The following is a 21,310-nucleotide window of genomic DNA, read 5'->3' on the forward strand; positions in this document are numbered from 1 at the left end:
TGCCCCCCTGACGAGTCACAACCCATGCAAAAACGTATCTTTGCCCCCCCCTGACGGGCTTGAAAAACCTTTTTTGCCCCCCCCCCCCTGACGAGCTTTAAGACCTTTAATGCCCCCCTGACTAGCTTGAAGATTTTTTTTTTTTTTTTTTTTTTTTTGCTTGTCCCTTTTTTTCTGGTACGAAATCCTTTATTTGTGATCGAAGACCTTTTTTTTTTTTTTTTTTTGCTTGTCAATTTTTTTCTGGTACGAAATCCTTTATTTGTCATCGAAGACCTTTTTTTTTTTTTTTTTTTTGCTTGTCAAATTTTTTGGCGGACGGTTTTGCCCCCCCTGTGGAAAATCCTAGGTACGCCACTGAACGTATCATAAGACGTAATATGAGTTTAAAGTCATTTTTGGTATATATTTTGTTCTAGAAACGGGAAAGGGAGAGGTTATTGACCAACCGGGAAAATAAAGGGGCAATTTACCATTGGATAATAGATTAGCCATCATGTGTCAGCACTGTCTTAATAGTAAACCTGGTCAAAAGAAAATTTTCCTCTTTGTGAACTTTACTGAATATATCTCAGTTTTCATAAACAATAGATAAAATAAAGTAAATATAACAAGACGGAAATGGACCGTTATTTTAACCATGCACCATGACTACGATATATCGGTTATCAAGTTTGATTTGAAATCTCTTTTCAAGAAGTAACTAATATAATTTTATCCAATGCCAATATCCGACACCGGAAATTGTAACACTATACAAAGATTTTTATGAGCTCCTCTATTTATGCTTATGTACGAAATTATGTAGCATCTAGCTCATACCCCCGATGAAATCTTATTCACTTACAAAGTTACCTCGAGAAAAGACTTCCGTTAGATGATTAGTTCTTACTTTTTACCAGTGATAATTGTCATGGAACCGTTATTCGCCATACGACATCTGAGAATTTCACACAATCATTTTGACTATGAAATTGTATACCATTTTAAATGATTAAAGTGGCTTGCAGATTTTATTCACCACATGAGTATAAATGGAAAAACACACCTAACAATGTGTATCCATTTAATAGTCATATTTCGTGTGCAATTACCACAACCTAGGTCATGTAGGTTTGCTTTTTTGATAAAGAATTGTATGGTTTCCTTTTATAATTACTCTGTCTATTTTTTTACCGTTCTTTGCAATATGTAATCTGTTTTCTTAATTTGTTATTTGTTGCTCCTTTAGTGGATTCTAAAGATTTGTTGATTCTTATAAAGAAAGATAAATTTCATGGACGAAGACAACCAATGAAACTCCTACTACACCCAAACCTAACAATATGTTGAAAGACATAGAGAAAAAGGGTTTGAAATGACTTTTTCTTAAATCAAATTTTCATATTCTTTTTAAGTATTTTCCATTCTTTCTGATAATGTTGAACGCCCTTGGAGTTAAATGTGCAAAGACGCCAACAATTGCACTCAACAATTCCATTTTGATAGTAGTGCTGTGACGATGGCGCCAACAATTGTTTCCAATAATGACCAATGGAGGATGGAACTCTATTTTATTGGCATGTGGGCATCAGTATTGTCATTATTTCTCATTGTATTTTTATTATTTTCCCTCCTCCTTTTCTTCCACTTCTTCATCTTCTTCTTCTTGTTGTTTATATTGTGCTTATTGTTATTGTTCTTCTTTGTTTCCTTATCTTCTTTTGTTTCTTGTATCTGTCTTTTTATTTCCCTCTTATCTGTTTATCTTTCGTCAAACAGTTCTTTATCTCGCCACCCTCTATCTATCTCACTCTTTCTCTAGCTCTCTCTCTCCCTCTCTCAATATCTCCCACATTCTCTATTTATTTCCTATTCTTTCTTTCACTCTACAGGTCCTATGTATTCCCGTCGATGTTGCATCTGCTTCCGAGCATATTTGTGCTGCGATTAGTGCGCTTGCATCACGGGTTTGTGTTATGTAGAGGCATCCTCGTTTAAAGATACCCGACCCCTCCAAGCAAACAAATAAAAATGCTCGGGACAGGTCGTGCATTGTGTGACATCCAATTACACGGTTGTCACATATTCCATTACCCCTTACCATCTCATTCTAATATTCCCAGATGCATAAGACAGGTGCGACTATTGAGGTTCAAGTTCGAACGCTATACGAGTCTGTTTCGAACTATAAGGCCACTTAACTTCTAGGTATTTTGTTTTTCATTAGATCATTGATGATGCAATTGATTGTGATTTCAGTTTCCTCATGTTGTTGTTGTTGTTCTTCTTCTTCTTCTTCTCCTTCTCCTCCTTCTTCTTCTCCTTCTTCTTCTTCTTCTTCCTTTTCTCCTTATTCTTCTTCTTCTCCTTCTCCTCCTCCTTCTTCTTCTCCTTCTTCTTCTTATTATTTTTCCTTTTCTTCTTCTCCTTCTTTTTTCTTCTTCTTCTCTTTGTTCATGTTCTTCCTCTTCATGTTCATGCTCTTTTTTTCTTTCTTTTTTTTTGGTTATGTTCTTCCCCTTTGCTACCTACAAGAATGTATTGTTTCTCGAATAGTTCTTAAGTCTGCCGGTAGCATGACAATCAAACTTTACTTAGCCTAAATTGCCTTTCGGCCTCACGGGGCAGAGAGGGCGAGGTGACATACCCACCACGGACCGTGCCTGCAATCAATACGCAATCGTTCACAACACAATTGAAATAATGCAATCAATGGCCATCTCCAGGGAGTGGTCTTGGAACAGTTCGAGATGTGCCAATGCGCATGCGCTTTTTTGCACGAGCGCTTGGCTTGATATGATACTCGACTTGGGAATTCCAATCAAGCCGAATCCTGCGTACCTGCTTTGAAACAATATCAATTTGGTTTGCGATGTATATAGAATGTTTAAGGCACAAGGGAAATAGGTTACTTAGTTATTCCCTATATTGATCACATCACCTGCCTTCCTTTTTTTTATTTAAAAAATATGAATATGATTTACACTACATGTAGGTATATATAACTCTATGATACTCGAGCGACCATAATAATGAAAGTTAATTAAGGAATGAATGATTATCAATTGTAGACAGAAAATATACAACACAATTCATATGAGAGATAAAAATAACAATTATATTTTTAAGAAAAAAAAAAGAAATCTGCAAGCTTCGAACGAGGAAGTTTATCTCTTCATTTGTTTTCAATTAGGCTTTGTAATTTTTAATGTTGCCACAATTCCAGTCAGTAATCAATTTCTACATCATTCTCAATTCAATACAATACAATTCAATTAAACATTTAGCCATTTTCATACAAGATATACAAATCAATAATATCGTGAATATATTACCAACAATTGATGTAAAATACAGTATGTAAATTATAATTGTGATTTTAAAAAAAGTATGGTAGAAGGCATACAAACCCCGAAAGCAGGTTCTTGTGTCGGGATACGACTGAAAAACTATATGACTAATGCAATGCGTTGATAATAAATGTAAACTCCCGAAATATATTTACACGTATTGCCTTTGGAATACTGTTGCTTGTGGCTCTTTTGTGGCAATCTTAATCCAGATATTACTAAAGATAAATCAGTGACATGAAACACACAACATGCCAGACAGGGTAATTTAATCAAAAGTTTTATTGCGACGGGCCACAGTTGAACTCATCTTTATCATTTCTTCCTTAATATATCACCGACACCCGTTCAGACAAGAGAAAAGGCTCCACATGAAATCGCATTCGGCTAATTTGAATTCCCAGGTTTGCATGTCATTAGTCAGTGTTTCAAATTAAGCATAGCAGGGTTTCATACAAGGACAGTTGGGTGGATATGGTAGAGTGGCGCCCCAACCATTAATCATCTTGTAGTTGTGTTATTTAACTTCGCAAACAATCATTGACGTACTTTCTTATCGTATCACTGATATTGAGCCTGTCTTTAGTTAGAATCACCTGGTTAAAAGTACCCAGTCTAAATGAACTTCGCTTTAATACTCACGTTGCTTTAGGCATGTCCCTATCGCACCTTACTGGTGGTGATCCTGAATGAAGAGAGAGAGAGAGAGAGAGAGCATGTGATTAGAAAACGAGGTTGGATGAAATATCATCTTGATCAGATGAGCAAATATATATCACAGGAAAGGGCGAAGAAGCCAAAGTATAGACTGAAAGGTGATGGGAAGATGAGAGATCGAGAATGAAGGAGAGATGATTGAGGGAGGAAGGGAGAGAGAGGGATGGAGATAGTAGGAGAGGGGAAGGGAGGGAGAGAGAGATGGAGGTATTAGGAAATAGAGAGAGAGAGATGAGGGAAGGGGAAGGACTGGCGTTTGTATGACAGTTTTTTAACCACTTTTTTTGCTCTGCGGTTTGTCCTGGTCCTACATTTTAAAATCAACACCATTTACACGTGTCCTTGTTTTTAACACGTCTGATGTCAGGAGAGTTGCTAGTATAGACGGACAATAACACTGACGGCTGGTGAGAGAGGGGGCGGGGGGGGGCATGAGCAAAAGACATACCCTCAAATATTGATGCATGTTCATATATACCAAAAATCGTAGGCATATTAAAGATAACACTTCAAGTCCCGGCAGAGACATTTCATTCGGCCTCAACAAAATATAAATTAAAGATTGTAGATCTGGGGAGCCTTGAATAAAACTACCCTCACCATTTGTTTCAGTTTCCATTTATTTTTCAATGATATTTTCAAAATTGTGTTGCCAAAGCTACGCTGTGTACGTGCGATTCTTAGACATACATATATTTGTTTTATTAATCAAATTCCTCACTCCATTTAACGCTGTAATTGTTCTGTCTTTGTACCAATCATTACAAACGTTGTCCAATCAGATCTTTTTCAAAATAAATTCTCCTGACCATTTAACAATCAAATAACTACCAGTGTTTTCTATCTGTTTTTTTTTAAATGACCATTGCGGTGTGAATGAGTTATCATTGTTTTTTTTAATTATTTATCATAATTCAAGCTAGTGCGGATGTGCAACATCATATTGCAAAACAATCATCAAGAGCTTGTTCTTTAATTAAGTATTAATTTGATAGCAATGCATCGTTTCACCCAGAAAGGTGAACTCTCATGTTATCATCAATTACTTAAGAGTAGATCAGAGAGAAAGAGAGAGAGGGGGTGGGGAGGAGGTGAAACAAATTTAAATTGAAAAAATCACCGTCAGCCGGTTTTATTTTATAGAGTGACGACAGTCATAATTGTTATGTAACCATGACAACCATATCTCGGTCTTGTCCATGGTATCTTTCGAAAATGTCAGCGATGTAAACTCATCACCATTATGACGTGTGTTATAATATAAAGCAAAGGTTTAAGAGCCTGCATCATTAATAACGATTAGAAATTAATAAAAATTATAAAACACAGAAAAGTTGAGTGGGATTTTAATTCACATCAACATTGCCAGCTTCATCTAATCATCTAGACTTGAATGAGATAGCAAGTTGACTATCTTTTTTTGTATTAAGTTTAAAATTTAAGTCTTATGGGCACAGAGCAGAGGTGTATAATTGTTTGAATACAATAAATTTGAGATTTTGTGTGAATATGGTTGCATAAGGAAAACAGGTGTATTTTTTCATTTAGATATATATCATATTTCAATTTTTTTATTCGTTTATTGCTTATTTATCTGTTTGTTTGTTTTGATTATTTTTCGGAAGAAGAGTCAACTAAAACTCACAGGATTTTTGTTTTCAACTTGTTTTACATGTTTCATGGTCTGTGAATCATTGAGCATGGCGACAATACTTAGAAACATCGATTATTTTTTCTTTCTTTGTTCAGTTTCTATTTAATATCTGGAAAGGCGGGTGGTGTAAAGGTTCGATGCTTTCTCCGTCGGAAGATATTGTGACATATGTTCCATCGGTTAAGATGTGCCATTGATATCTCTTTCAGAATATGATTGATCGTAACTTTTAAACTCTTGACCAGGTATTCTCTCGACGGGGTCCCCTCTTGTATCACCTCCCGGTTCCAGAGGCGTCAAGCTGCTCTCATTACCCCAGGAATGAAAACTATAGAGGACATGTTACCACTAACATTAACACAATAACCTGCTGAGAGATGTTACTTCTCTTCACAGCCTTGCACAACTACGGAAAGCCAGCAACGTCAACATCTCAAATGCATATTTGTTCAATTTTTTCTATATAATGCTGTATATTCAAACATTCATCGATTCCTGAGAAATTACAATGTTCTTCACTTTGTTTACAAAGGACATTGTGTACATTCTTAATAGACAAAAGTATGACATTGATGGATTTCCATATGATTTAGATTGATTGGATCAATCGTAACTATTTGTAAGACGGGGCCCTGACTTGTGGTTTAATGATGTGGACAATTGTTTTCATGATAGTTGTAATGAAGGATCATTACCACAATACAAAAGCAATTATCATAATAGCAATAATAATCTATCAGAGATAGATCGGGTCGCATCGCTGATAAAGGCTGCAGGGGATAGCCAGAAATTTTGAGGCAGAATTGTCAGTGTGTTGAAAGTAGAGTTTTAATTTCTTAATGATATATTATAGATACCGCGCCTATTCAGAATTTCCTATATTTATAACTGTATAATATGCATAGTTTGTTTGAAACGCAACAAATTCATCATACAGTGTTCAACGCCCAGCCAGGCCAAATAAAAGGAAGGTATTGTGTGCCATAATTTCAATACAAACATGACAAATCAAAGTCCTAATCTCCTTCTAAGCACCGGCATGAGGTTCTATACTTGAACTGATTTTTGTTTGACTCAGTAACAAAAAAAAACATATGCAGTATGAATAGAATCATTAAATATTCTTTCTTCAGACTTTTTTTCACATTAGCTGATTTCATAATGTTTTCAGTCTATGTGTTGGGGAAAAGGGAAGTAGAGTAACAAAGAAAAAGATAGAGAACCTGGGCCTTGTAACTCTATTATTACCCCTATAGTTTGATTAAATGGGTACTCCAGGCTGAAAATAATATGATTTGAACAGATTAAGAAAAATCAGACAAACAAAACACTGAAAATTTGATCAAAATCGGACAAGGAATAACAAAGTTATGGCATTTTAAAGGTTTGCATTATTCCGGTGAAACAGTTCTAGGCATGTCTTTATGAATATTCAATGAGCAAATTGATGATGTCATATCCCCACTTGTTCTTTTGTATTTTATTTTATGAAATTAGGTTTATTCAATTATTTTCCTACAAAAACCAAGATTATCAATTTGAAGATAACAACTGATTAAGTGCATCAGATATTCATTGCTGCAACTTATTTCATTACAAGGGAGACATATAATTCAGACATGCATGACAAAATGAAACAATAATGATCTCATGTAAGATAGAGGAAAGTGGGGATGTGACATCATCAGCCGATCTAATGAATATTAATGGCAACGTGCATAACTTTTTTCACAATATATTGCTAAACTTTAAACTTTAACTTCGCTATTTGTTTTCAGATTTTGATGAAATTTTCAGCATTTTGCTTTGCGAATTTTATTTTATTTATTTAGATATCAATATTTTTCAGCCCGGCGCATCCCTTTTTAAGAAATGTGATATCACCTTTTGGGTGCCCCCATCACAATATTCTGGCGCAGCCTCTGAATAAGATGATTTTGTATTCCTGTATAATTTGAAATTGGAATACTTCGATGATTGCATGATTCTTTGAAAGGATGAAGTACTACCGTAATCCCCGAGAAAGGTGTCAAAAAGGGAAAGTTTGAGGTTAACACAATGCGCAAACTTGCCCACATATCATGATAGATTATCGAATTCATTCATCTTAATGTTCTGATTGGAAAACAGCCCTGTATTGAGTGTTTACAACAGCGGCAGTCTATACGCCCGGTGATCTAAGTATTTAAACATTTGATTTGTGAGGGCGCAATGTATCATAGCCGCTGAGACAGAATGGATGAGATATTCGTGAGAGCATAACCTATTTTTATCAATGTAATATGGGTCGAGCTGGAATACTTATTGCGATTTCACAGAGAGAGAGAGAGAGAGAGAAGTTGTATTTACATGATTTATGAATGGAACAATGCTGGTGGGCCGTGTTAGAGGAAAAACAGCTATTGGGTCAATCAATAAAATTGCGTTTTCTTCCTACTTTTATTCTACCCCTTCAATTTATTTAACCCAGAATTTTTCTTTCAATGTACACGGTGCGGCCTCACTTGTCATTATATCATGTATCTTGCCCCATTTACACGAATCTTTGATTTTTTGGTAAATGAACTTTTTTTGCTGTTGCGCCGTTTAGTTCTGAATCACTCTAACATGTCTAAATGACAACTTTTTGTATAAAATTACTGCCCACTTTCTCAAGTCATGAAACATAAAATAAAGAAAATCACTTATTTACATGTCATAAATTGTGCAAATGTGACCATTATGGTAGGTGAAGGCATATGAATCCTCCCTTAAAAATGACTGCCAGGCAGACGTGGGCACGTATGTTACGGCTCATTTTTTTAAATTGTTCCAGTAACAAAACAAAATGTGCAGTTACCAACAGTACCATTTTTATTACAAATGTTGGTAACGGCACGTCGTATCCAAATTTGCTGAGGGTGCACCTTAATATATAGCTAAAAAGATGAGCCTGTGTGACAATCCGCCCTTTCACACGGTAAAAAAAATCGTAATTTGAATCATGATTCCAGTGAAAAAATAGGCTAATGACAATTTTTAGCACGTGTGAAACCAAACTAGAACATGACTAAAACACGTACGCTAATCCCAATCACGAATTCAAATTCTACTTCGGAGGTAAATTCCAGTTAAGTTTCACTCAAATTATAAGTTTCACTCAAATTACGGTACGAATTTTGCGTGGGAAAGGCTTGACCTCCAAAACATCTTTCGGGGGCGGAGCTTACGTGACGTTTTAAGCACTTCCGTAGATGATACAATTGTTATGCACTCATCGGAGTTTGTATTTGAGTTTGTTTAAAGTCACCAATGACACATACCACCTTCGCTTGGGAATGCGAATTTAAATCACAGTTTTCGAGTGAGCGTATGAAAGGTCCAATGATTCTAAAGACGAATTGCAATCATCATTACAATGATGATTCAAGATTCACGTGTGAAAAGGCCAAATGTTCAATTTACCGAAATACGATAACAAACATTACCCCTCTCATTCAGCCCCTTTCAGAAATTAGCGCCGATTATAAACACTATAAAAATATTGGGTAAAAATGCTCCATGAGGGTAATTATGTGTCCAGCCAACACTCGGCATTTCTTTTGGGCATTTTCATTTATTCAGTGTGATGAAAACTTTGCCCATTCTAAAATAATTTGTATTTTATCTAAGAATCATTTTTAATTATTATTATTGTATTTTTCATCATTTGATTAATTACTTAATTAATTTTTTTTTTGGGGGGGGGAGAGGGGAAGGATCAGTAGCTGTTGAATCAACGAAACCAACATTTTTTTTTTCCAGATTCCAATAAATTGTTTTTCGTCGTTGTTCTTCGTTGTTCTTCATCTGTCTCTTTCCTCTGTCTTTACACAGCTATGTACGTTAGGTTTCAGAACTGGCTAAATTTGGAGATAATTGGACATTTTTCGACCACCACAGATCACTCAACTGTGATTCGTTTGCCACTCACATTATTACAGTCACACGTTGCTAGATGAATTAATACATCAACCTTTCTCGTTTGATAAAACAGGGTTTAACCCGAGGAGACAAGCAGGGGATGGCCGGTGTTAGGCAGGGGCGGCCACGGGATATTTTGATAAGGGAAAGATGCACTGTTTCCCCCTTCAAATTCAATTGTAGGGGTATTTTAGATTTACACAACGACTAGCATTTTTTCGTGTTCTTCTTTCTATGCTCTCCATTTTCTTTCTCTTTGTCTTTTCTCTTTTTTATTTACTACTATGAAAATCATAGGGGGTCGCCCCTGTAGCGCCCCCTGGAGTGAGGTCAGTAAGGTCTGATTTGTAGGTCATGTACGATTTTTTTTTTTTTTTATTGGATTAGACTCAAAACCTCACTCACCCATGCTCTTAATTCTCCCCTCTCTACTTTGGACACAGGCCTGCCTTTCAAAAAAATCGTCAGACTAAAGTCATTTTCCAGTTTTGGGGAAAAAGCAAATACAATTAACTACCTTTGAACTTTGATATTAAGGGGAAATACGAAAAGTATTATTAAATCTGATTAAACAATAATTAAAAATCTTTATTTTCCAAATCCAATTTCCTTATTCTACTACCAATATTTAATTAGATTAGGTATGATTATTTATGTACTATTTCAATGTTCTTCAATGTTAATTTCGCATACATTCGTAATTCCGAAGCTTCGTTATTCCGAAGGTTCGGATATTCCGAAGGTTCGTTATTCCGAAGGTTCGTATTTCCGAAGGTTCGTAATTCCGAAGATTCGTTAGTCCGAAAACAAAATGAGGTTCGTAATTCCGAAGGTTCGTTAGTCCGAAAACAAAGTGAGGTTCGTAATTCCGAAGGTTTGTTAATCCGAAAACGAAATGAGGTTAATAATTCCGAAGGTTCGTTAGTCCGAAAACGAAATGATTAACAAACCTGATTTCGTTTTCGGACTAACGAACCTTCGGAACAACGAACCTTATTTCGTTTTCGGATTAATGAACCTTCGGAACAACGAACCTTATTTCGTTTTCGGATTATCGAACCTTCGGAACATCGAACCTTATTTCGTTTTCGGATTATCGAACCTTCGGAATTACGAAGTGTAACTGTTAATTTATGTTGGTTTGTACTGTTGTGCCAATCATAATTAATTGAAAATTGTTCGTAGTTTAGTCGCAAGGCTGCTATGTGCAATGTTTGTTTTCCCTTTTTACCGATATAAATAAAATGGTGTACTGCGAATGGTAAATTTTTCACTACTCCCACATTGATTCTATGAAGAAAGAAGATTTAAAATTGCCAAACAATTAGTCTCATATTATACTTTCAGATTATGTGAGGCGTACATAATTATCGGTAGAAATGCATCAACGTAATCAAGATGCCATCGTCTGGGTGAATTAAATTAGTAAAAAATTAACAAAATTAAACACATTAAATCCAAGTTTTCCGAGGGCCTTTTCACACGAGAATCTTGAATCATCATTGTTTATGATGATTGCTATTGTAATCATGACTGTGATTAATGAGCGTTCGTGATTCTAATCATGTTTTAGTTTCGTTTCACACGTACTAAATATTCGTCATTAGCCTTATTTTTCACTGGAAGAATCATTCAAATTACGATTTTTTCCGTGTGAAAGGGCGATGAATCACCTTGTAATAATGTTCTCCGTTTAATAGATTCTATGAACTACAATGCGATGTTGTATGACTTTCAATTATAGTTCCGGATCATCACCAAGGGCCTTGAATCTTGAATCGTCATTGTAATGGATGATGATTGCCATTAATGTTTAGAATCATCGGACCTTTCACACGGAAAATTCGTACCGTAATTTGAGTGAAACTTAACTGGAATTCACCTCCCGAGTAGATTTGAATTCGTGGTTGTGATTAGCTTTAGTTTGGTTTCACACGTGCTAAACATTCGTCCTTAGCCTTTTTTTTCACTGGAACCATTCAAATTACAATTTTTTTTACCGTTTAAAAGGGCGGTAAATCGTTTCGAGCAAACGAATTCATGGACATATTAAACATGGATGAAATGTTTCAAATGAGAGCACGTATATACAACTGAGAAAAGGGAATATAGGAACATGAACATGATGAAGTAGCAAAACGTACGAAAATCGGATTATCAAATACCCTAGCAACGATTACGTAATATAATCATAACGATGGGCCGTGCCTGAGGTATAAGACTTTGCACCAAGACGATATTTAGGAAAATAGACGGTAACCATAGTTACACTTGATCATTACGCGATTCCATAATCTATGAATAAGTCCTCATCCCCTCTGTAATCCAACAAATACTTGTCTAAATTCAGTCTTTTCAATACACATTACATGTTTGTTTCTTGCTTGAATGTCGTATTCGTATTCATTGACGTTAAGCAGGGCCGTGGGAACAATTTTCTTAATAAAATGAATAAATGAAGGTTTTCACTACAAAACGAACATTTTTTTGGTGCAGTTTTTTTTTACTTTTTAGCATATGTACCAGATTTTTAGAGGGTGCTGCATATGGGCCATGATTAAAGCGAATAATTAAATGTTGCATTTCACTATATTTGCCATAGCTATTACCCAATTAAAATCTGGAGCCCCTTCCCCAAACGAGAGACAGTGGGCCCCTTTGTGCCTCGACCCTCCCCTTCTGTCCTGGATTTGGAGCTTCATTTAAATGTGTAATCTGTTGTTATTATCATGCTATCAAGATCTATCAAAGATTCCAAGATCCCAGAGGTGAACAGTTTTTAATCATGCACAAAATCTGATCAACGCGAAGCACTGGATCTCTTCTTAACAGAATAGTACTTTTACATGCGACATTTCATCGTGCGACGGGAAAAGCGGATTTTTTATCTCCACTTTAAACATGTAATATAAAATATTTCAGTTTTAACTCATGATTAGAGACGTGGTTTTGCTCTTCCTTGAACAAGATGAAAATGTAGAAGTTCTTTATAATAATCAAGTGTGATTCAATTTAAAGCTTACTTGGAGCCATTATTGTCAAAATATAAGTTTTTCATTTGTTATAACACACTGAACATGATGTGTGATAGGTGCTCTCATTTTTAAGCGCCAAATAATTACTGTATAATTATTATTATTAACATTATTATTAATATTATTATTGTTATTACTATAATATTTATTATCTATATGCGAAGAACGAAAAGACAATCAATTAACAAAATTTCACCACCTCAATTATTCTTACAACGTCTTATAAGTTATTTGTATGTTTTTATTTATGGATTCCTTTGAATTGTGACTAAATACAATATTATTCTGTTTTGTCAACAGGTATAATGCAGCAAACTTTGTGGTAACATACTGCGTGCCTCTTGGTATCATGGCTGTATGTTATACCATCATCAGTACAAAGCTATGGGGTAATGGTCTACTAGGAGAAAACATACCAAACAGAGCACGACAGATAACAGCAAAACGAAAGGTAGGTGTTCAACCGAAGAATCCACTCTTCTTCTCCGTTTGATAGATTTTTTTTGGTTTCTTTACTACACTGATTTTTTTTCCCCAACGGGAATAAAGTACGCTATACTATTTATTTCAGTGAAAATGTACAATGATTTTGTGGTAATATGCTATGATATCATTTAGGAAGTGTGCTTTTATTTGATGTGATATAATAATAATAATAATGATAATAACAATAACAATGCTAGTACAAAAAATCAGCTAAGCCCCTTGTACTGTCAAAATAATATATCATAATATATATAATGCATTAAACGAATGAATTTAAGATATTGCGTTTATGTTAGGGTACTGAAAACGTCATTTCTTTCGGTATTTTGTTACATTTCTAGATGTTTTCTAGTCAGTTGGAAATGCAAATATAGGTTTGGATAGTTATGCTAATTAATGTTAGTATTCTGCTATTTTACTCATCAATTTTTGAATTAATTTGATCGTAACCATATTTTGAAAAACATGACATAACCTTCACTGACGAAAAGATGCGTCTTTGCTTGTGCTTTCTCGAAGAATAATGTTTTCTTCATCATTACATCCCTTTTCTTTTGGAATAGAGGAAATCTAAGCATAGCAGCAATAACAACTCATTAAGTCCTCTAGTGATAATCACTGGATGGATACGTAATTAAGGGCTGATTAAACAATAACTTTGAATTTACTTAAGATGACCAATAACAACGTTGAAATTGCATATGAATATTTCAATTTTATTTGTATTTAATTCTTTGGATCGAATCATGTATTTTTTTTAATGTCCTTGAACAGCCGTATGTAAACATGGTGAAAATTTAAAAAAAATGCAACACGCTCCGGTGGAATGAAGCTAGATTAAATGAATTTCTGACGGAATCTGATAAAGAGTGCACTGCTAAAATATATGTATAATCTTCTGCTGCAATGATCTCAAAACGAAATTACATGGAAAGAATGTGAATTGAATTTTAGGTTCAGTTGAAAATTAAAAAAAAGCACACAAGCATGACAGGAGCTGAGGAAAATGAAATAAAATAAAACTACATTCACGAATGCACTGATTTTCTTTTTTTTTTTTATATCGTTAACTATCAAAGTGAATGGTGTTTGTATCAATTTCATTATGTAATGAATGGATAAAAGAGAAGTAGAAATGTCGACATTGTTCATCATTAAACTACCTTATGAAATAATTCGTTACCACGACACGAATGGTATTGTAGTGAAACGTATGAAATCAATCATTTTTTTCCTTTTAAGATGTTACTTCACAACCAAGTACAATAAAACAGTTTGTTTTCCCTTTTGTCTTTATCGACTCTTTGTACTTTCCCCATCCCCCTCTCTCCCCCTACCCTCTTCATCTCTCTCTTTATAATCCCTTCTCTCCTACCAATCTTTCTCCCTTTCTCTTATTCTGACACTCCTCTGATTTTCTCCTGATCTCCCTCTCTCGCTCTCTTTTTCTCCCCCTCTCTCCTCACTCTCTCCTCCCCTACCCCTTTGTCTGTTCCACATCCATTATCTATCTTAATTTGTTTTTCATGAGTTAACATGTATACAGTATCATTTCATTTTTGACAAGAAATACAAAGCTGTATCCCCCCCCACGGTTCTATCGAGGAATGCGTCGAATCATTATTTGAACTATCAAGGTTTTTTTCTTCAGTAATTATGTGTATTGTGCTTATATTTTGAAAGCATAGTTTTAATAGAAGCCCATTTTACACCCTACAAAATAAAGGTTACTTGTCATCCGAATGACTCCTGCCAAACGACTTCAACATAAAAAACACATAAAATAAAAGAAGGAAAAGAAGACCGAGAACAGGGAAAGTGGTCTTTTAGTAATCATAAAACATTTAAAATGGAACATTTGAATAAAAAAACAAATTGTAACGTACAAGTACACAACCGGAGGTAGAATAGGCAAATCGATAGAAATAATGATAGAGTTGAAAAAGAAAAGGAAATGAGAGGAAAAGAAAGGAGAGTAAGGTGGATAAGAGATAAGTGATATCTGATAATGCATTGCTCTACGGTATGGTCGTCAGTGATGTCTGATAAAACGAAAATTCATGGTGAATCACTTGACGGAAAAAATACGATATGAAAGAACCTTCTCCAGCCCAAGGTAAAATGCTTTAAGTGCTGCATAGTGCCTTCGTTAGGGTGAATTAGATCGAATCTTTTATGTTCTATAGATATGGTACCATTAGCGCAACCAAAGGGAGGAAATAAGGAGAATATGACCACCCCTCAATAAAGTCATCTGGAAGTAATCATGTGCCAGTCATGTGCCAATGCTCACTTTACTTGGGAATGCCCAAACTCCCAGGGGCGGCGGAACCGGGGTGGGGTGGGCTTTTGATTGCTATGATTAAAATCACTGTTTATTTCCAGAGGGGCTTACCAATGCCTGCTTTGCTTTCAATAAGTCCCTCATTTTCATTGTCATATGTTAACTATAGCCTGTAATTTTCAATTATTTCATTATCAAAATGTGTTTGAAACTCCGACTTATTTTTTTACTGATCACTTTTGTATAATATTATTTGTAACTGAAGTATATATTATGACATTTATTCTGCTTTGTATATTATGTACGTATTATGTTTGTTGCTATGTCCATTATCTAAACATGAAAATAAAATAAATTGAATTGAATTGAAATTGCATTCCTCGTAGGAAAAAATTGCCTTTTTAAAAATTGAAGGTACCCTTTCTTCAAAATGGAATGTGCCCTTTTTCAAAATGAAATACCCTTTTTGAAGTAAAACACAATACATTTTAGGTTAGAAAATCTTTTTAAAAATTTGACTAAAAGCGAGATTCACAACTTCAGATTTGATTTTTTTTCCAAACCGCTCGCTAGCGGAAAAAATAAGGACTAAATATATTATTTATCAATCAGATATCACTTCAAAAAGTCTTTGCTCAACTTAATTACTACAAAACACGCAATTACTTCACGCAGATGATAATCTCATGGTATAAGTGCCCTTGTTTGGCTGTGCCCCCCCCCCAAAAAAGGAAAATATGTTCCGCTGCCCCTACAAACTCCTACCCAATTAAAAGTGTTTAGGAACAAGTACCCATCTTTCTTCAACAATAGGAAAAGGAAAGTGCAATTTTCCATAAGATTAAATATTAATAAGTATAATTGCATGTAATTTGTCTGCAACACATTTACAGGCTTGTAGAGTAAAATTCATCAACATATCAACGCACTGCCATGTACTATTAAAGTTCAAGTCTGTCAGAATACGTATCTCCATCCCCTACACACTCAACTACATGTATATTCATCTCGCTGGTATTAGTGTTCTCTCTCTCCCACATACTCACCCACATACATATTAAGTCTCTTCTCCCTCCCCCACACACTCACCCACGTCCATCCTACTACTAGTCTCCTCCCTCCCCCACACACTCACTCACATCTATCTTACTACTACATGTATTAGTCTCCACACACTCACCCGCATCCATCTTACTTCTAGTAGTCTCCTCCGCCCCCCCCCCACACACTCACCCACGCCCATCCTACTACTAGTCTCCTCCCTCCCCCACATGCTCACCCACATCCATCCTTCTACTAGTCTCCTCCTCCTCCACACACTCACCCACATCCATCTTACTATTATAGGCATCTCTCTCCCTACAACTCACCCACATCTATCTACTACTACCAGTCTCCTGACCAGCCACCTCGCACCCAGACACTCTTCGCAAAACATGAGAACCTCTCGGTAGACCTGTCCAGCAGCACCATGAATGATGCTGCTGAGTAGGGCCATCCTCCCGTTTTTTTTCATCTATCTATTCACATGTATCATTTCATATGTATTGTTATTTGTTTTTAACGGAAATAAACTCAATTCAATCCTTCCTCTCCAATACACTCACCCACATCCATCTTACTATTATAGGCATCTCTCTCCCACCGCACACCCACATCCATACTTCTACCAGTCTCCTCGCTCTCCCACACAAGTAAACTTTCATCAGCGTTCTCCTTTCAGGCACCAACCTACTCGCCCATTTATATGATCACAATCATTTTTCTATTATTGACCACCTCTGCTCGGCTAAAAAAAGCTGGCAATCGCGGAGGTTGATGTGTGTGCGGATTGGCAAGGTGGATATCAGAGGTTTGAAGTTCGCCCAATGTCTTTTGGATGAATAAAATGTTTCCTCGAAGGTTGTTTTCTTTATATATGTATATATAGATATATATATATATATATACCTACTTTATTTTTTAAGAGCGTTTCACAAAGTTTTGACTGAAGTCATGACTTCGCTTCGATTTTCCTATTCTAATAACTCCTCTCGTCTTTTTGTTCTTTCTTATTCAAGAAAAAAACACAAGCAACACAAATAATAATGATAAACAATCTAAATCGACCGCATAGCTATTTATGATTTACACGATCCTAAGCACTTCCTACACCACAAAATACGTCATCGCTGTAAAAACAAGATTGGAATAAATAAATCAACGCATTTATGAGAGCTCGTAATAAGCACTTCCAGCTTAAAGGAGGCTGGAAATCGATATGGCCATTTGATATTTCTTCTTGTTTTATGATACCGCAATCTATAATCTTATCAATATGTATTTATTCCTAACCACATTCTCTTGTGTAGCTGTAGTCAAGGATTTTACTCAGTTCCGTTTGTCAGTCGTTTTGTCCTCGATTATTTTAATTTGACCATTTTAGGATAACCGGCATATCTTTTTTTAATGTGAAATATGTGGTGTTGACCGGCATACGTAGAGTAGACAGGTAGTTATTTTATTTTCGTGTTGAATCTGTGGTGTTTACTTCAACATCCATTTACATGTATAAGTTTACAGCACCTTGGTTGTCACTTTTACACGTTTACATGTTATGTTCAAACTCTAGGGTGTGATTGATTTAACACCTCAGATTTTAGAGTGTTGAAATGTAAAAATGAAAAAAAATCATTCTGCAATACATCCAGATTTCCGTCAATTGCTTGGATATATAGAAAAAGATTGCTACACTCTGACAAGTGTATCTATTTCATTATCCACGCACTTAGTAGAACATATAAATTAAATGTATCGCTAACCAACATAAACAATGATAATAAAAACATATCTTGTTGCTGGTATCAAGACGTGTCTATCCACTTGCATCATTGACAAGAATGTATTGCCACGATATATTTCGCATTTTGTGTTGCATTACTTGTCTTTATCCTAGTGATATACGCCATGCTTTCTTCTTCCTCCCTTTTTAGTTCATATTCTACAGTGATGTAATGAGGTTACCTCTCAAAATGAAGGTGTACACTCTTAACCAACACATGGAAACAGAACGCCCACGTCTTATACTATGCCTGGCATGTAATTGGCAGGTCTATGTTAAAAGAAAATGTAAACTATAACACACCGCCCCTTTAGCGGAAATTCAACACTACGAGAACAAACAATACAAACACAGGTGTTGAAAGCAAATAAAATCAAAGTTTTTTTTTACTGAGTTCAGTGAGATAAAGGAGGTCGAAAACAGAGTACAAACTAACAAAATGTACATAATAGCATAATCATACGTAGATTCGTATCTAAATGTATGTTTAATCGGGAACTATATCTGTTAGGATATAAATACTTTCAACGTTGAAGATGTTTATGGTTCACTAATTGTTAGTCCTTAAGAGGATTGTTTGAAGTTGGAGTGATCATTGAACTACTACTCAGGTCCATGGAGTGATAGAGATGAAAAATGTCAGGCAAGAATGGGGAAAAATAAGAGTGGGAACTTTATTTCGAGATATAAGGTGCAGTCCTAAAATGACTGGAAACCAGGTGAGATTTAATGACTTGGAGGTGAGATTATTGTCCTGCTAGAGAGTACACATGAGCGTTGGAGAGTCGGATATGATGCTATGTGAGGTTTCGACATTCCTGGTATTTTTATTTTCCTTCATCAGGATCGATATCGCGATTATGTCTTTCATTAGTTTTTTTTTTCAATTACATGTGTAGATATGGTTACAATTGCATTGTGTATTTTTAATCATCATTTCGCTTTAAGGCTAGCATATATTAAAAACCACCCTGCCTCATATTTATTTTTTTTATCATATATTGTTTTTTTTTTATAATGTTCATAACGGATTCATACTGTTTTCATGGAATCGTGGACAATTAGTTTTCTGACGTAAAAAAAAAAAATGCAGAAATTTACTCAATACAATTTCTAGAAAATCACGTAATATGCTTGCTGATATATATATATATATATATATATATATATATATATATATCACATTAACACGTCTACAAGAACATAATTTCGGAGTAAGAATATTATCACGTTGGCTTGTGATATTTGGATGATGTAAGACTAGACCACAGGCGCTTTGTAAGAAGGAGGCATATCGTATAAACGAAGCCCTTCACAGTTTTTAGTCACAAACCAACTCGTCATCGATGGAGAGTTCCATCGAACACATTGAATTAAGATGATTTCGCCCTGTAGAGTCGAACGTGTTCGGACTTTTAAATATTGAATTTTAAAGAAAGCGTCACTGTTATTTTTTCATGATTTTTTAGTATGGCTGGATTTCTCATATTTATATAGAAGAACTGGATGGACGTTCCTTTATATAACATTATGGTTATTTCTTTTTCTGAACATAACAAATGATTTTGGATGTGTGTATCGGAAAATAATGTAGCCTGATTTCAATACTTATGGACGTCAAAGTTTGACATGAAATCTTATATATATATCTTCCATTCCTTTTTTGCAGATTGTTAAGATGATAGTGATAGTAGTGGCTGTCTTTGCCATATGCTGGCTACCACTCCATGCCTACCACTTCATGACGTATCTGAACTTTGATGCATTAACGGTGAAGGGAAGCCGTCATATCTACATTACAATATGGCTGATAGCTATGAGTAGCTCCATGTACAACCCTTTCATCTACTGCTGGCTAAATGACAGGTAATTATCAGATTAAACTACAAATCTCCTGATTGTACTTTGTACTTCGCAGAGATCCATTTTATATTAGTGGATTTCCGAAAGAGTTGTCTTTCTTCAGTTATATTAAATTATATGGAATCATATGTTATAGTAGGATCAAGTCAAACCTATTTTTCAGCGAAATAAAAATATTAAAAGCACGCAGTGATAATTAAGAATTCGTAACATAAGGGGAAGCCCTTCATGACAAAACTGCCTTTGTCAAAAATCGGTGAATCAAAACAATCAGTGTCGTCCTGCACCCACACACGTCCTGCATAAACGATTATTTGCATTTTTTCATCAGCTCCAAACCTTAGGACAATCTTCTGTTCCGGTTCATCAATTTTCGACAAAGACCTCTTAACTGTCCATTGTGATTTGACGGACATTTTCAATGGATTTACTAATGTAGAATCCGTCCCCGTTAAAAATGCAAAAACAGTTCAAACGCGATCCACGCGAAGCGCGTTTAGGGTATGAAAAGAAAATTTAAGAGCAAGGCGTAAGTTTTTTTTCTCATTTTTTGTAGGAAATAGAAAAAAACGAAGGAAAACATAAAAGTCACATTTTACGCCATTCATTCATAGCCGTTTAGAGTATCTTTTCGCAATCAGGATTTTCAGTTAATCTAGAATTCCTTGATAAGTATCTATGTTAACATGTATAATATATATGTGGCACACAACACTCGATGTTCATTTGCACTGTAAACTGCAATAAAAAGTATTTTTGCTGAATTTTGAAGCAAAGATATTAGATTCGCAGTTGACATGTTATTTTATCGTTACACGATCAAACTCAGTGCGTGTTGCTAGTTTAACCGTATCTGTCGATTCCTATAGAATTGATATTGCATTGTTTTGAAACTTCATTAAGAGACTATAGGGATTTTAGCCGAGTGTTTATTTTCATACAAATATATCAGGTTTCGTTTATTACTTTTAAATGTAGAAATTGTTTATTGCCGGTTAATGATTTAATTTGTCGTTGATTTGATTCCTTTTCAAAAGCCTTGTTACTATGGTTACTATCAATGCGTTCTGTCATGTGCATAAACTATTTTGTCCTTTTCAGCTTTCCTGCTTATCCGTTATCAACACAATCACATAAAGCGTTGAAGTCCACCGTACCGTCAGAACTTGTCATTGA

At 35.2% G+C, this 21,310-nt stretch overlaps 1 protein-coding gene across 1 annotated transcript in view; it reads left to right on the forward strand.

The window, feature by feature from the left end:
- LOC129281190 (tachykinin-like peptides receptor 99D) overlaps positions 1-21,310 on the forward strand; it is a 45,478-nt gene that overhangs the window by 14,319 nt on the left and 9,849 nt on the right. The window contains exons 2-3 of the mRNA XM_054917134.2: positions 12,981-13,131; positions 19,941-20,137. Coding sequence (XP_054773109.2) covers positions 12,981-13,131; positions 19,941-20,137 — 348 coding nt within the window. The remainder of the gene's footprint in view (positions 1-12,980; positions 13,132-19,940; positions 20,138-21,310) is intronic.

This window comes from Lytechinus pictus, chromosome 18 (genome assembly GCF_037042905.1).
Source record: "Lytechinus pictus isolate F3 Inbred chromosome 18, Lp3.0, whole genome shotgun sequence".
NCBI classification, from domain to species: domain Eukaryota; kingdom Metazoa; phylum Echinodermata; class Echinoidea; order Temnopleuroida; family Toxopneustidae; genus Lytechinus; species Lytechinus pictus.